The following is a 15,754-nucleotide window of genomic DNA, read 5'->3' as shown; positions in this document are numbered from 1 at the left end:
CTGGGGCTCACTTGGGCTCGTTGGGGCTCGCTGGGGCTCATTGGGGCTCATTTGGGCTCGTTGGGGCTCACTGGGGCTCGTTGGGGCTCATTAAGGGCAGCTGCTAACGAATTGGGGGGCCCAGGGCCAGGGTCCCCTGCTGCCCCCCTCCCCATTGCCCCCGGGCGAAGCCGGGCTCGGGGGGAGACGCGAGACCCCAATTTCCTTCACGTCTTTAATGTCTGTTATTCCTTTAATGTCCTTGATTTATTTATTTTCCTTTATTTTCTTTATTTTCTTTTCTTTACTTCTGATGGGGGGGCACCCACGCCAGCACCCCCCACCCCAGTTCTCCCAGTAACGCCACTGGGCCGCCCCGTTCCCGCTGCGGAGGGGGAAAAGCGCCCCCCCCCAATAACTTAAAACCGGCTATTTGTTATAAAACCCCCCAAACCCCGGTGAGCCCCAAACGCCGGGGTCCCCGGGGGGGGCAGGCAGTGGGGGGCCCCCCTGAGCCCCCCATTTACCGTGGGGTTTGGGGGGTCGGGGCACGCAGGGGGGTCTGGGGGTCCCCAGCGTTTGGGGGACCCCCCCTGAGCCCCCCAATTGCCACGGGGTGGGGTTTGGGGGGTCAGAGCACACAGGGGGGTCTGGGGTCCCCCTGAGCCCCCCAATTGCCATGGGACGGGGTTTGGGGGTTCGGAGCACGCGGGGGGGCCTGGGGGGACCCTGGCGTTTGGGGGGACCCCCCCTGAGCCCCCCATTTACTGTGGGGTGGGTTGGGGGGTCAGAGCACACGCTGGGGTCTGGGGGTCCCCCTGAGCCCCCCAATTGCCATGGGACGGGGTTTGGGGGGTGGGAGCACGCGGGGGGGCCTGGGGACCCCCTGAGCCCCCCGTTTGCCGCGGGGCGGGGGGCTACTCGCGGGGCTCGTCGGGCGCGGGGATGCGGTGGCGGGTGGGCTCGGCCCCCCAGATCTCCCGGGCGTACTGGGCGATGGTCCGGTCGCTGGAGAACTTCCCGGCCGCCGCCACGTTCCTGATCACCATCCGCGTCCACTCCCGCGCGTTCTGGGGGGCGGCGGGCTCAGGGGGGCACCCCCAAATACACCACCCCCCCCGGGGCTTTGGGGACCCCCCGGACCCCCTTCATCACCTCCCTGGGGTTTAGGGACCCCCATGTCCCCCACCAGGGTTTTGGGGACCCTTTGGACCCCCGTGTTCCCCCCCCCCAGGGCTTTGGGGACCCCCCTGCACCCCCCCATCACCTCCCTGGGGTTTTGGGGACCCCCCATCACCTCCCTGGGGCTCGGGGGGTCCCTTTGGGGGTCCCGGGGGGTCCCCACCTTGTAGAGGGCGCTGACTTTCTCCTGGCACTTGATGTAAGCCTCGTAGTCCGCAAACACCTTAAACCTGGGGGGCACAGGGATATGGGGGGGTCGGGGGGGACCCAGGCGTCCGGGCCCCCCCCAGCGATGGGGACCCCGACCCCTGACAATGGGGACCCCAGCCCCCCAGTGAAGGGGACCCCGGCATCCGAGCCCCCCACCCAAACCCATGAGCCTGCGTCCTCCATCAGCTATGCAGCCCCCTCCCCACCGCCCGGCCCCCCAGCGAAGGGGACCCCAGACCCCCAACGAAGGGGACCCCGACCCCAGCGATGGGGACCCCTGACCCCCAATGAAGGGCCCCCGACCCCAGCGATGGGACCCCGACCCCAATGATGGGACCCCGACCCCCAGCGAAGGGACCCCGGCCCCAGCGATGGGACCCCGACCCCAATGATGGGACCCCGACCCCCAATGAAGGGCTCCCGACCCCAGCGATGGGGACCCCTGACCCCCAATGAAGGGCCCCCCGACCCCCAGCGAAGGCCCCCCGACCCCCAATGAAGGGCCCCCGACCCCAGCGATGGGACCCCGACCCCAATGATGGGACCCCGACCCCCAGCGAAGGGACCCCGACCCCAGCGATGGGACCCCGACCCCAATGATGGGACCCCGACCCCAATGATGGGACCCCGACCCCCAATGAAGGGCCCCCGACCCCCAGCGATGGGCCCCCGACCCCACGGATGGGACCCCGACCCCAGTGATGGGCCCCCGACCTGTCGTGGTTCATGAGCATGTTGACGATGTCGCGGAAGAGGTCGGGCTGGCGGGGGCTGAAGAAGCCGCTGCTGAGCTGATCCACGGCCTGGCGCAGCTCCGGCAGCCGCTCGTAGTAATCGCGGGCGCAGTATCTGCGGCGGCAGCGTCAGCCCCGGGGGGCCCTGGGTGCCGGGGGGTCCCTGGGTGCCGTGGGGAGCTATGGGGAGCCCTGGGTGCTGTGGGGGTCCCTGGGTGCCATGGGGGGCTATGGGGAGCCCTGGGTGCCGGGGGGTCCCTGGGTGCCGGGGGGAGCTATGGGGAGCCCTGGGTGCTGTGGGGGTCCCTGGGTGCCGGGGGGGGCCCTGGGTGCCGTGGGGGGCTATGGGGAGCCCTGGGGGCCGGGGGGGTCCCTGGGGGCCGTGGGGGGCGATGGGGAGCCCTGGGTGCCGGGGGGGTCCCTGGGTGCCGTGGGGGGCTATGGGGAGCCCCGGGTGCTGTGGGGGTCCCTGGGTGCCGTGGGGGGCTATGGGGAGCCCTGGGTGCTGTGGGGGTCCCTGGGTGCCATGGGGGGCTAGGGGGAGCCCTGGGTGCCGTGGGGGTCCCTGGGTGCCGTGGGGGGCTATGGGGAGCCCTGGGTGCTGTGGGGGTCCCTGGGTGCCATGGGGGGCTATGGGGAGCCCTGGGTGCCGTGGGGGGCTATGGGGAGCCCTGGGTGCCGTGGGGGTCCCTGGGTGCCGTGGGGGGCTATGGGGAGCCCTGGGTGCCGGGGGGGTCCCTGGGTGCCGTGGGGGGCTATGGGGAGCCCCGGGTGCTGTGGGGGTCCCTGGGTGCCGTGGGGAGCTATGGGGAGCCGTGGGTGCTGTGGGGGTCCCTGGGTGCCATGGGGAGCTATGGGGAGCCCTGGGTGCTGTGGGGGTCCCTGGGTGCCGGGGGGGTCCCTGGGTGCCGTGGGGGGCTATGGGGAGCCCTGGGTGCTGTGGGGGTCCCTGGGTGCCATGGGGAGCTATGGGGAGCCCTGGGTGCTGTGGGGGTCCCTGGGTGCCGGGGGGAGCTATGGGGAGCCCCGGGTGCTGTGGGGAGCTATGGGGGATTCCGGGTGCCGTGGGGAGCTATGGGGTGCATTGGGGGTGCAATGGGTGCCACGGGGGTCCCTGGTCACCACGGGGGTGCAATGGGTGCCGTGGGGGTGCCACGGGGGTTCGGCGGGGTCCCGGCCCCCCGGGGGTCCCCGCGCCACCCACCCCTGGCGGTCGAGGGCCTCGACGTCCTCCACCCGCATGCCGAAGATGAAGAGGTTCTCCTCGCCCGCCTCCTCCGCCATCTCCACGTTGGCCCCGTCCATCGTCCCGATGGTCAGCGCCCCGTTCAGCATGAACTTCATGTTCCCCGTCCCCGAGGCCTCCGTCCCCGCCGTCGAGATCTGCTCCGACAGGTCGGCCGCCGGGATCACTGCGGGAGAGGGGCCGCGCCGTTGGGGCGCCCAGGGCGGGTTTTGGGTGCCCAGGGTGGGTTCTGGGGTGCCGGGGTGGGTTTTGGGGTGCCCAGGGCTGGGTTTTGGGTGCCCAGGGTGGGTTTTCAGTGCCCAGAGCTGGGATTTGGGGTGCCCAGGGTGGGTTTTGGGTGCCCAGGGCTGGGTTTTGGGTGCCCAGGGTGGGTTTTGGGGTGCCGGGGTGGGTTTTGGGGTGCCCAGGGCTGGGTTTTGGGGTGCCCAGGGCGGGTTTGGGGTGCCTATGGCTGGGTTTTGGGTGCCCAGGGCTGGGTTTTGGGTGCCCAGAGCTGGGATTTGGGGTGCCCAGGGCTGGGTTTTGGGTGCCCAGGGTGGGTTTTGGGGTGCCGGGGTGGGTTTTGGGGTGCCCAGGGCTGCGTTTTGGGTGCCCAGGGTGGGTTTTGGGTGCCCAGGGCTGCGTTTTGGGGTGCCAGGAGAGGTTTGGATGCCCAGGGCCGGGTTTGGGTGCCCAGGGTGGGTTCTGGGGTGCCCAGGGCTGGGTTTGGGTGCCCAGGGTGGGTTTTGGGGTGCCAGGGTGGGTTTTGGGTGCCCAGAGCTGGGATTTGGGGTGCCCAGGGTGGGTTTTGGGGTGCCCAGGGCAGGTTTTGGGGTGCCCAGGGCTGGGTTTGGGTGCCCAGGGTGGGTTTTGGGGTGCCAGGGTGGGTTTTGGGTGCCCAGAGCTGGGATTTGGGGTGCCCAGGGTGGGTTTTGGGGTGCCCAGGGCGGGTTTTGGGGTGCCCAGGGCTGGGTTTTGGGTGCCCAGGGTGGGTTTGGGGTGCCGGGGTGGTTTGGGGGACCCCTACCCTTCTCGGCCAGGGAGACGCGGTAGTTCTCCAGGAAGAGGACCTTGAGGCGGTCGCCCACGGCCGGGTCGTGGTTGACCACGTCCCCGATGGCGGTCACCAGCTTGATGATCATCTTGGCCATGTGGTAGCCGGGGGCTGCCTGGGGGGGCACGGGGGGGTCACCCGGGCCCCCCCCCCAGGGACCCCCCAGGGACCCCCCGGCCGCCCCAGCCCCTGCAGGGACCCCTGAGACCCCCCAGAGCCCCACAAGGTGACCCGAGAGCCCCCCCCCCGGCTGCCGGGACCCCCCTGACCCCCTACAGGGTCCCTAGGACCCCCCGAGCCCCCCAATTCCCATAGGGACCCCTGAGAGCCCCCCCAATCCCTACAGGGCCCTCCCGGACCCCTCTCGCCCCCCGTGAGCCCCCCAAGTCCCCCCAGGACCCCTCTGATCCCCTCCATGCCCCCCGGACCCCCTGGGACCCCCATGAGCCCCCCAAATCCCCCCAGGACCCCTCTGATTCCCTCCATGCCCCCCGGACCCCCTGGAACCCCCATGAGCCCCCCAAATCCCCCCAGGACCCCCCTGCTCCCCCCAGGACCCCCTGGGACCCCCCCGTGAGCCCCCCCCGCCCCCCGCCCCTCACCTTGCCCCCGATCATGATGGTTCGGGGCACGAAGGGTTTGTTGGGCTCCTTCTTGATCCCTGGGGAGGGGGGACCCCGAATCAGGGGGGGTCCCCCACACCTGGGACCCCTGGGGGGGATGGGGGGGGATGCTGGGGTCCCCGCGAGGCACGGGGTGGGGTCTGGATGCCGGGGTCCCCAAGGGGTCCCTGGGGTCCCTGGGTGGGGGGTCCCAGAGAGGGGGGTCCCAGGGAGGGGGTCCCTGGGTGGGAGGGGGTCAGGGGGTGCCCATCCATGGGGGTCCCTGGGTGGGGGGTTTGGGGGTCCCTGGACACCTGGGTCCTTGGGGGGGGGGCTTGGGCCCCAGTGGGGGTCTGGAGGGTCCCAGGGTGGGGGGTCCCCAGATGGGGGGGTCAGGGGGTGCCCATCCATGGGGGTCCCTGGGTGGGGGGTTTGGGGGTTCCTGGACACCTGGGTCCTTGGGTGAGGGGTCCCGGGGAGGGGTCCCTGAGCAGGGGGGTCCCGGGGAGGGGGGGGGTCCCTGTGGGGGGTCCCGGGGAGGGGGTCCACGCCGGGGGTCCCACTCACGGTTGTAGAGGGTGATGATGTGGAGGCAGTTGAGCAGCTGCCGCTTGTACTCGTGGATCCGCTTGACCTGGACGTCGAAGAGGGAAGCGGGGTTCACCCGCACCCCGCTCTCCTTCTCCAGGAACGCCGCGAACTTCAGCTTGTTCTCCTGGGGGGGACACGGGGGTGGGCGCCCGGCCGGGACCCCCAGGGCCCCCCGCAGCCCCCACATCCCACCTCGGGGCCCGTAAGGCCCCCTGGGCCCCATAAGCCCCCCAGGGACCCCCAGAAGTTCTCAGGGACCCCGTAAGTCCCCCAGGACCCCCCTAAGCCCCCCAGGGACCCCTTTAAGTTCCTGGGACCCCATAAGCCCCTCAGGACCCCCCTGAGCCCCCCAGGAGCCCCATAAGTTCCCAGGGACCCCCCATAACCCCCCAGGGACCCCCGTTGCCCCCCATCACCCCCCATATCCTGCACCCCGATGTCCCCACGGCCCCCAGCCCCTTGTGTCCCCCCCGACCCCCAGACCCCCGGAGCCCCCGGACCCCCTCAGACCCCGGTACCTGCTTGATCTTGGCCACGTCCCGGATGAAGCTGTCGTCGTCCACGAAGTCGCGGAGCCGCTGGAGCTGGTCCAGGTCGGCCACGAAATCCTCCCCGATGCGCTGGGGGGCGAGGGGGCGCGTGGGGCACAGACCCCCCCGGACCCCCCCGGACCCCCAAAGCACTGCAGGGGACCCTCAGGGACCCCCATAGCCCCCCAGGGGACCCTCAGGGACCCACGTAACTCCCTAGGGACCCCCCATAGCCCCCCAGGGACCCTCAGGGACCCCCATAGCCCCCCAGGGACCCTTCTATAGCACCCCAAGGACACCAGGGGACCCTCAAGGACCCCCATAGCTCCCCAGGGACCCCCCATAGCACCCTAGGGACCCCCCATAGCCCCCCCGGGCCCCCCGTCCCCACCTGGGCGATGACCTCGGCCAGCCCCGGGTTGCAGAGCAGCAGCCAGCGCCGGGGCGTGATCCCGTTGGTTTTGTTCTGGAACTTGTGGGGCTCCAGCTCGTAGAAATCCTTAAACCTGCCCGGGGGGGGGACGCGGCCGTGGGGGGCGGCCAGGGCCACGGGGGGGCCGCGGGGACCCGTGGGGACCCACGGCAATGGGGGGGACCCGCAGGGACCCATGGTGATGGGGGGGACCCATGGTGATGGGGGGGACCCATGGGGACCCACGGTGATGGGGGCGACCTGCAGGGACCCACAGGGACCCACGGCGATGGGGGGGACCCGCAGGGACCCATGGGGACCCACGGCAATGGGGGGGACCCACGGTGATGGGGGGACCCACAGCGATGGGGGGGACCCACAGGGACCCACGGGGACCCACAGCGATGGCGACAGAGGCCGGGCAGGGATGAGGCCAGGGATGAGGATGAGGATGGGGCCAAGGGACGGAGCTGGGACAGGGACAGACGGACGGAGGGACAGAGGGACGCGGGGGGGCCCTACACGCTGTCCTTGAGGATGTCGGAGTGGATGCGGGCGACGCCGTTGACGGCGTGGGAGCCCACGATGCAGAGATGCGCCATGTTGATGCGCTTGACGGCGCCTTCCTCCACCAGCGACATCCGCCGCAGCCGCTCGTGGTCCCCGGGGAAGTTGGCGTAGACCCGCTGCGGGGAGCCGGCGTCGGGGGGAGCCGGCGTCGGGGGGAGCCGGCCTCGGGGGCAACCAGCCGCCCCCCATCGCCCCCCGGGACCCATCTGCCCCCCATCGCCCCCCCTTGCCCCCGGCCCCCCGTGCGCCCCATTGCCCTGGGCCCCCCATCGCCCCCATTGCCCCCCAAGGCCCCAGGCCCCCCATCGCCCCCAGCCCCCCATTTCCCCCATCGCCCCCAAGGCCCCAGGCCCCCCATCGCCCCCAGCCCCCCATTTCCCCTATCGCCCCCATCGCCCCCAAGGCCCCAGGCCCCCCTTTGCCCCCATCACCCCCCATTGCCCCCATCGCCCCCCAAGGCCCCGCACCCCCCATCGGCCCCAGCCCCCCACTGCCCCCCATTGCCCCCGTCGCCCCACCGGCGGGGCGGACGCACGTCGAGGAAGCGCTGGTTGATCTCGTAGATGATCTGGAGGTGCCGGGGCAGCAGCGCCTCGAGCAGGTGGAGCGGCCATCGCTCCAGCGCCTCGGGCAGCACCGTGTGGTTGGTGTACGCGCAGGTCCGCACCGTCACGTCCCAGGCCTGGGGGGACACCGCGCTTGGGGGGCTGCCCCACGGCGCCGTGGCGCGCCGGGGTCCGGGGAGCCCCGTCCCTGCAGCCTAGCGCCCTACGGCACCCCGGTTTTGGCGTCCCCCCGCCCCACAGCGCCCCGCCCCTGTGCCCCCCACCCCAGGGACCCCCCGCCCCATAGCACCCCACATCTGGGGGTCCCCCCTGCCCCACGGCGCCCCTTCCCCGGGGAAACAGACCCCGGTGACCCGTGGCCTTTGGGGACCCCCTGAGCGTGGGGCCCCCCGCGCCCCCCCGGGCCCCACCTTGTCCCAGCTGAGCTTCTCCTCGTCCACCAGGATCCGCATCAGCTCGGGGATGGCCAGGGAGGGGTGGGTGTCGTTCAGCTGGATGGCCACCTGCGGGACAGCGCTCGGGGAGGCGGCACGGGGACGGGGACGCGGGATGGGGACGCGGGATGGGGACGCGGCACAGGGACACGGCACGGGGACACGGCACGGGGACGTGGCATGGGGACGCGGGACGGGGACGTGGTATGGGGACGCGGGATGGCACGGGGACGCGGGATGGGGACGCGGGATGGGGATGCGGCACGGGGACGCAGCACGGGGACACGGGATGGGGACGCGGCACAGGGACACAGGATGGGGACACGGGATGGGGACGCGGCACAGGGACACGGGACGGGGACGTGGTATGGGGACGCGGCACAGGGACACGGGATGGGGACGCGGGATGGGGACGCGGCACGGGGACGCAGCACGGGGACACGGGATGGGGACGCGGCACAGGGACACGGGATGGGGACACGGGATGGCATGGGGCACACGGGATGGGGACACGGGATGGGGACGCGGGATGGGGACAGGGGCATCACTGCATCCCCACCTTGTCGGGGAAGGCGTCGAAGCAGGTGGCACGGGGACACGAGGGGACACGGGGGGACACGAGGGGACACGCTGGGGACACGTTGGGGACAGGGGCGTCACCTTGTCGGGGAAGGCGTCGAAGGAGGTGCGCACGGGGTCGCGGCTGCCGAACTTGGCGGACTTGAAGCGCCGGACGATGTCGTGCAGCGTGGCCGCCACCACGAAGTACTCCTGCTTCAGCCGCAGCTCCTTCCCCTCGAAGAACTGCGGGCCCCGGCCGGCGTCACGCCGGGACCCCCGCCGCGGGGACCCCCGCCCACGGGGACACCGGGACCCCCGCCCACGGGGAACCCACCCAGTATCACACCGGGACCCCCGCTGCGGGGACCCCCACCCACGGGGACCCCAGACCCAGTATCACACGGGGACCCCCACCCATGGGGACCCCAGATCCACAGGGACCCCCAACCCACAGGGACCTGGGACCCCCGACCCACGGGGACCCCCACCCACGGGGACACGGGGACCCCAGCCCCCCGGGGACCCCAGCCCCACGGCCGTGGGCCCCTGTGGCACCCCAGGACCCCCACCCTCAGCCCCCCGGTGACACGGGGACCCCAGCCCCCATGGGGGTCCCACCCCCCCCGGGGGTCCCGGCCCCCCCAGCGCCCCCAGCCCCCCCCCGGGGGTCCCGGCCCCCCTCACGTTGTCGTTGGGGTACAGCACGCGGGAGATGTTCTCCGCCAGGTTTCGGTCCAGCACGGCCTGGATGTAGCCCCCGACGTTGACTGGGGAGACGGGGGGGGGTCAGGGGGGGCCCGGGGGGCGTGGGGGGACCCAGGAGGGGTTTAGGGGGGCATTTGGGGGGCTGGGGAGGGATTGGGGGGTGCAGGGGGGCCGTAGGGGGGGATTTGGGGGTGTAAGGGGGGGCTAGGGAGATATTGGGGGGCACGGGGGGGGCCCTGGGGGGGGATTTGGGGGTGTAAGGGGGTATTTGGGGGGTGTTTGAGGTCTGGGGAGGGTATTTGGGGGTGCAGGGGGGCCCTGGGGGGTATTTGAGGGTCCTGGGGAGGGTGTTTGGGGGTCCCAGGGGTATTTTGGGGGTGCTGGGGGGTTATTTGGGGGTGTGAGGGGGTATTTTGGGGGGTGTTTGAGATCTGAGGGGGGATTTGGGGGTGCAGGAGGGGCCCTGGGGGGTATTTGGAGGTCCTGGGGGTGTTTGGGGGTGCAGGGGGTATTTGGGGGCGCGGGGTATCTGGGGGGTGTTTGGGGGTGCCGGGGGTCTGGGGGTGCTCACAGTCCTTCAGGTTGAAGTCGTTGGGGGCGCGGGCCGACCAGAGGCGCATGGTGTTCACCGTGTTGTTGCGGTAGCCGGGCACCGGCGTGTCGTAGGGCAGCGCCAGCACCACCTGCGGCGGGCGCCGGGGCCTCGCACACGCGTGTGCAAGGCCGGCAACCCCCCCACCTCGTGCGAAGCCCCCCCCGCCCCGGCCCCACCCCTCGCACGCTCCGTCCCAGCGCCGGCGTGCGAGGGCCGCCTGGCACCCCCGGCACCGCTGCACCCCCTTGCACGCCCTCCCTGCACCCCTGCACACCCTTGCACGCCCTCCCTGCGCCCCCTCACACCCTTGCACACCCTCACACGCCCTCCCTGCACCCTTGCACGCCCTGAAACATCCTTGCACGCCCACTCTGCACCCTCGCATGCCCTCACACTCCCCTGCACGCCCTCAAATGCCCTCCCACACCCTTGCACGCCCACTCTGCACCCTTGCACACCCTTGCACGCCCTCCCTGCACACCCTCACAGTCTTGCACACCCTCCTGGCACCCTTGCACGCCCTGGCACGCTCACTCTGCACCCTTGCACACCCTCCTGGCACCCTCGCATGCCCTCTCACACCCTCACACGCCCTCCCTGCACCCTGGCACACCCTTGCATGCCCACTCTGCAGCCTTGCACCCCCTTGCACGCCCTCCCTGCACCCTCGCACGCCCACTCTGCACCCTTGCACGCCCTGGCACACCCTCCCTGCACCCTTGCACGCCCTCCCATGCCCTTGCACACCCTCCCTGCACCCTCGCATGCCTACTCTGCACCCTTGTGCACCCTCCTGGCACCCTTGCGCACCCTTGCACGCCCTTGCACACCCACTCTGCACCCTTGCGTGCCCTGGCACACCCTCCCACGCCCTTGCACGCCCACTCTGCACCCTTGCATGCCTTCCCATGCCCTTGCACGCCCACTCTGCACCCTTGCACGCCGTTGCACGCCCTCAAACACGCTTGCACGCCCTCCCTGCGCCCTCGCACGCCCTCGCACGCCCACCTGGGTGTCGAGCCACTTGGCGCCCTGGGGGCCGTGCTCGACGCGCCCGTAGAAGTGGACGGGGATGGTGTACTCGGGCCGCGCCTTCTCCCAGGGGTTGCCGTAGCGCAGCCAGTCGTCCGCCTCCTCCACCTGGGGGGGCACGGTGGGACCCCCGCCCCGGGACCCCCACACCCCCCTGCTCCCCAGGGACCCCCCGGGACCCCTAAGGACCCCTATACCCCGCATCTGCTCCCCAAGACCCCCCAGGACCCCCCCATACCCCTCACCTTCCTCCCAGGACCCCCCCAGGGCCCCCCTCCCTCTCTCAGACCCCCCAGACCCCCCCGGACCCCCAGGACCCTCCCAGGACCCCAATCCCCCCTCATCTGCCCCCCAAGCCCCCCTGAACCTCTCCAGGACCCCCCAGGACCCCCAGAACCCCCCAGGAACCCCAGGACCCCCCTCCCTCTCTCAGACCCCCCAGGACCCCAATCCCCCCTCATCTGCCTCTCAAGCCCCCCAGAACCCCCGCCAGGACCCCCAGCCCCCCCATCACCTGCCAGCCCCCCGAAATCTTCTGGTTGAAGATGCCGAACTCGTAGCGGATGCCGTAGCCGTAGGCGGCCAGCCCCAGCGTGGCCATCGAGTCCAGGAAGCAGGCTAGCGAGTGGGGGGGTCACCGGGGGGGGCACCGGGGGGGGCAACGGGGACCAGGATCATGGGGACCGGGGGGACTGGGAGCATCCCGGGGAGCGGGGCCACCAGCGGCATTTTGGGGACTGGGGGGACCACGGAGACGCCCCTGGGGACACCAAGGGACCAGGGACCAGGATGGGGACCCCCCCAGCCCCCCGGGGACCCCCCAGCACCCCTAGGAACCCCGCAACCCCCCCACGACCTCCCCAGGGACTCCCCAGACCCCCAAGGACCCCCCAGCACCCCTAGGACCCCCTCAGGGACCCCCAGCCCCTGGGGAGCCCCCAGCACCCCAGGGACCCCCCAGCAGCCCTAGGACCCCCCAGGGATTCCCCAGCTCCCTGGGGACCGCCCAGCCCCTGGGGACCCCCCAGCCCCCCTAGGACCCCCCGGGACCCCCAGCCCCTGGGGACCCCCCAGCCCCCCTAGGACCCCCCGGGACCCTCCCAGCCCCCCCGGCCCCCACCTGCCAGGCGCCCCAGGCCCCCGTTGCCCAGCCCCGCGTCCTCCTCCATCTCCTGCAGCTCCTCCATGTCCAGCCCCAGCTGGGGGGGGGCGGGGGGGTCAGGGGGGGCCCCAACCCCCCTCCCCCCTCCCCCGTCACCCGGGATGACCCCGCATCCCCCCCGTGTCCCCCCTCCTCATCCCCCCGTGTCCCCCCATGTCCCCCTCCTCATTCCCCTCTGCGTCCCCTCCTTGTCCCCCCCATGTCCCCCTGTGTCCCCCCACATCCCCCATGTCCCCTGTGCCCCCCATGTCCCCCCACGCCCCCCACCTCCCCCGTGCCCCCCACACCCCCCGTGTCCCCGTGCCGCCCATGTCCCCCGCACCCCCTGTGCCCCCCATGTCCCCCCACATCCCCCATGTCCCCCATCCCCCCGTGCCCCCCATGCCCCCCCACGTCCCCCCTGCCCCCCCATCCCCCATGCCCCCCCTGCCCCCCACACCCCCCGTGTCCCCCCGTCCCCCCCAGCCCCCCGCACCTGGTAGAGGGCCTCGTCGAAGGAGCTCTGCAGCCCCAGGTTCACCATCGTGTTCTGCAGCGTCCGCCCCATGTAGAACTCCAGCGAGAGGTAATAGATGCGCTGGGGGGGGGCGGGGGGGTCAGGGGGGGCCCCGACCCCCCCCCCGCCCCCGGGGACCCCCCCGGGCCCCCCCGACCCCGCCGCCCCCCCGCCGCTATCCGGTGTCGGCGTCAAATGGCAGCGGGTCAGCGGGAAAGGTCAGGTTAAATTTAACCGGAACGGGGGGGGGGGGGGGCGACCCTGGGTGCCCCCCCAAACCCTGGGTGCCCCCCAGACCCGCACCCCCCGGCCCTGCCCCCCAGACCCTGGGTGCCCCCCAGACCCGCACCCCCCGGCCCTGCCCCCCCAGACCCTTCTGTGCCCCCCAGACCCGCACCCCCCGGCCCTGCCCCCCAGACCCTGGGTGCCCCCCCAGACCCGCACCCCCCGGCCCTGCCCCCCCAGACCCTTCTGTGCCCCCCCAGACCCGCACCCCCCGGCCCTGCCCCCCAGACCCTTCTGTGCCCCCCAGACCCGCACCCCCCGGCCCTGCACCCCACGGCCCCCCCCCAGCACAAGGCGCTGCCTCAGGGACCCCCACGACCCCCCCAGTGCCCCCAGCTGACCCCGGACCCCCCTGACCCCACAAAGTCCCAGGGGCCCCCAGGCCCCCCAGGCCCCCGGACCCCGCGATGCCCCCAGGCCCCCCCAGGAACCCCCAGGACCCCCGGGCCCCCCAGGACCCCCATATCGCCCCCAGACACCCCGGACCCTCTGACGCCCCCAGGCTCCCCAGTGTCCCCGGGCCCCCAGGTCCCCCCATCCCCCCCAGGCCCCCCAGCCCCCCCAGGCCCCCTCCTCGGGGCCCTTCTCGTAGCAGCACTGCTGGGTGCGCAGCCCCCAGACCCCCATTGTCCCTCAGCCCCCCAGCACCCCCTGGTCCCTGGGACCCCCAGACCCCCCAGGCCCCCCAGTGCCCCCCCGAGGACCCCCATATCCCCCCCAGGCCCCCCACTGTCCCCCCAGGACCCCCATATCCCCCCCGGACCCCCCAGGACCCCTGTAGGACCCCCCCATCCCCCCCCAGGACCCCCCCCTTGGGGTCCTTCTCGTAGTAGTACTGCTGGGTGCGCAGCCAGGACCCCCCAGGGACCCCCCTATCCCCCCCCATCCCCCCCAGTGCCCCCCGGACCCCCATATCCCCTCTAGGACCCCTGTAGGACCCCCCAGGACCCCCCATCCCCCCGGACCCCCCTTGGGGTCCTTCTCGTAGTAGTACTGCTGGGTGCGCAGCCAGGACCCCCGGGGACCCCCCTATCCCCCCCGGACCCCTGTAGGACCCCCCAGGACCCCCCATATCCCCCCAGGACCCCTGTAGGACCCCCCATCCCCCCCGGACCCCCACCTTGGGGTCCTTCTCGTAGTAGTACTGCTGGGTGCGCAGCCAAGACCCCCCGGGGACCCCCTATCCCCCCGGACCCCTGTAGGACCCCCCAGGACCCCCCATCCCCCCAGGACCCCTGTAGGACCCCCCAGGACCCCCCCATCCCCCCAGGACCCCTGTAGGACCCCCCAGGACCCCCCCCCATCCCCCCCAGGACCCCTGTAGGACCCCCCCATCCCCCCCCGGACCCCCACCTTGGGGTCCTTCTCGTAGTAGTACTGCTGGGTGCGCAGCCAGGACCCCCAGGGAGCCCCCGATCCCCCCGGACCCCTGTAGGACCCCCAGGACCCCCCATATCCCCCCCAGGACCCCTGTAGGACCCCCCATCCCCCCCGGACCCCCACCTTGGGGTCCTTCTCGTAGTAGTACTGCTGGGTGCGCAGCCAGGACCCCCGGGGACCCCCCTATCCCCCCGGACCCCTGTAGGACCCCCCAGGACCCCCCATCCCCCCAGGACCCCTGTAGGACCCCCCATCCCCCCGGACCCCCACCTTGGGGTCCTTCTCGTAGTAGTACTGCTGGGTGCGCAGCCAGGACCCCCGGGGACCCCCTATCCCCCCCGGACCCCTGTAGGACCCCCAGGACCCCCCATCCCCCCAGGACCCCTGTAGGACCCCCCCATCCCCCCCCGGACCCCCACCTTGGGGTCCTTCTCGTAGTAGTACTGCTGGGTGCGCAGCCAGCGCCCCACCAGGTGGTCGCGCACGGCGTGGGCCAGGGCCTGGTAGTAGTCGCGGGGGGTGGCGACGTTGCGGTCCTTCACCAGGGTGAAGTGCAGGTGCCGGTTGAAGCTGCGCTTCAGCTCCGCCACGTTCTCCGCCCCCGCCAGCCCCCGCACGCTGATCTGCCGCCGCCGCTCCTGGTCGCTCAGGGGTCGCGACATGGTGTCGGGATGCGGGGGGGGGGGCAGCGGCTGGAGGCGGCGGCGGCGGCGGCGGCGGCCCCGCCGCTATGAGCGCCCGCCTCGTTCGTTATTCATGAGCGGGCGGGGCTCCGCGGCGCCGGCCGCGCCCCCTCCCCGCCCTCGCGGCGCCCCTAGCGGGCGGCGCGGCATTTATTATTCACGGGGGGCGGAGCTCCGCGGCGCCGGCCGCGCCCCCTCCCCGCTGCGGAACACCCCCCCCCGCGTCGTTCGTCATTCCTGAAGGGGCGGGGCTTCGCAGCGCTGACCACGCCCCCGCCGTTGCAGCACCCCGCTCGTTGTCCGCGGGGAGGACCCCATTCATCATTCACGGAGAGGGGCGGAGCTTCGCGGCGACGAACCACGCCCCCAGCTCCTTCATTATTCACCAGCGGGCGGGGATTGCGCGGGGCCACGCCCCCCCGGGTAACCGGAGACCCCCTCAAGGTCGTGACATTTCGGGGGAGGTGAGTGACGGCCACAGCGGGCCGTGACGTCATCCCCCCCCCTCGTTACACGGGGGGGGGGGGGGGGGGTCGCGCCCCCCCTCCCCTCCCCCCTCCCGGGGCTCGTGTTTCGCCCCTCCCCCCCCCCGCGCGAAACCCGAGCCCGGGGGGAGGGGCGGCGACAGGCTGGGGGGGGGGGGGGGGTGGGGGGCAGCGAGAAGAGAGGGGGGTCCCGGTGGGGGCGGGGCGGCCCCGCCCCTCTTTTATTGATAGACAAAAGAAAGCGCGCGGGGGGGGGGCTACGGAGGGGGGAGGCGCAGGGG

The 15,754-nt window shown here is 72.7% G+C and overlaps 1 protein-coding gene across 7 annotated transcripts; it reads right to left on the bottom strand.

The window, feature by feature from the left end:
* Window positions 1–8: 8 nt before the first annotated feature.
* PYGM (glycogen phosphorylase, muscle associated) lies at window positions 9–15,630 on the bottom strand. 7 transcript variants are annotated; one of them, XM_087735317.1, is made up of 20 exons: window positions 14,725–15,617; window positions 12,620–12,721; window positions 12,103–12,181; window positions 11,497–11,600; window positions 10,959–11,090; window positions 9,927–10,038; window positions 9,335–9,417; window positions 8,750–8,893; window positions 8,066–8,158; window positions 7,625–7,771; window positions 7,042–7,205; window positions 6,499–6,613; window positions 6,096–6,197; window positions 5,554–5,701; window positions 4,987–5,045; window positions 4,358–4,499; window positions 3,310–3,517; window positions 2,086–2,220; window positions 1,325–1,391; window positions 19–1,049 (listed from the first exon to the last, which is right to left on the bottom strand). In XM_087735317.1, the coding sequence occupies exons 1-20, from the start codon at window positions 14,965–14,967 to the stop codon at window positions 897–899; spliced, it is 2,532 nt and encodes an 843-aa protein (XP_087591443.1). In that variant the 5' UTR covers window positions 14,968–15,617; the 3' UTR covers window positions 19–896. The 7 variants fall into 7 exon arrangements, 5 of the variants coding, with proteins under 5 accessions (XP_087591441.1, XP_087591440.1, XP_087591442.1 ...); XM_087735314.1 differs by having other exon boundaries at window positions 13–1,049; window positions 8,066–8,893; window positions 14,725–15,624; XM_087735316.1 differs by lacking the exon at window positions 14,725–15,617 and adding an exon at window positions 14,046–14,088 and having other exon boundaries at window positions 17–1,049; window positions 8,066–8,893.
* Between the last annotated feature and the right edge of the window lie 124 nt (window positions 15,631–15,754).

This window comes from Nipponia nippon, unplaced genomic scaffold, assembly GCF_047370975.1.
Source record: "Nipponia nippon isolate SJK-2023a ecotype South Korea unplaced genomic scaffold, ASM4737097v1 scaffold_55, whole genome shotgun sequence".
In the NCBI taxonomy this organism is placed as follows: Eukaryota; Metazoa; Chordata; class Aves; order Pelecaniformes; family Threskiornithidae; genus Nipponia; species Nipponia nippon.
Note: the sequence above shows the minus strand (reverse complement) of the source record. Positions and strands in the feature narration are given on the sequence as shown.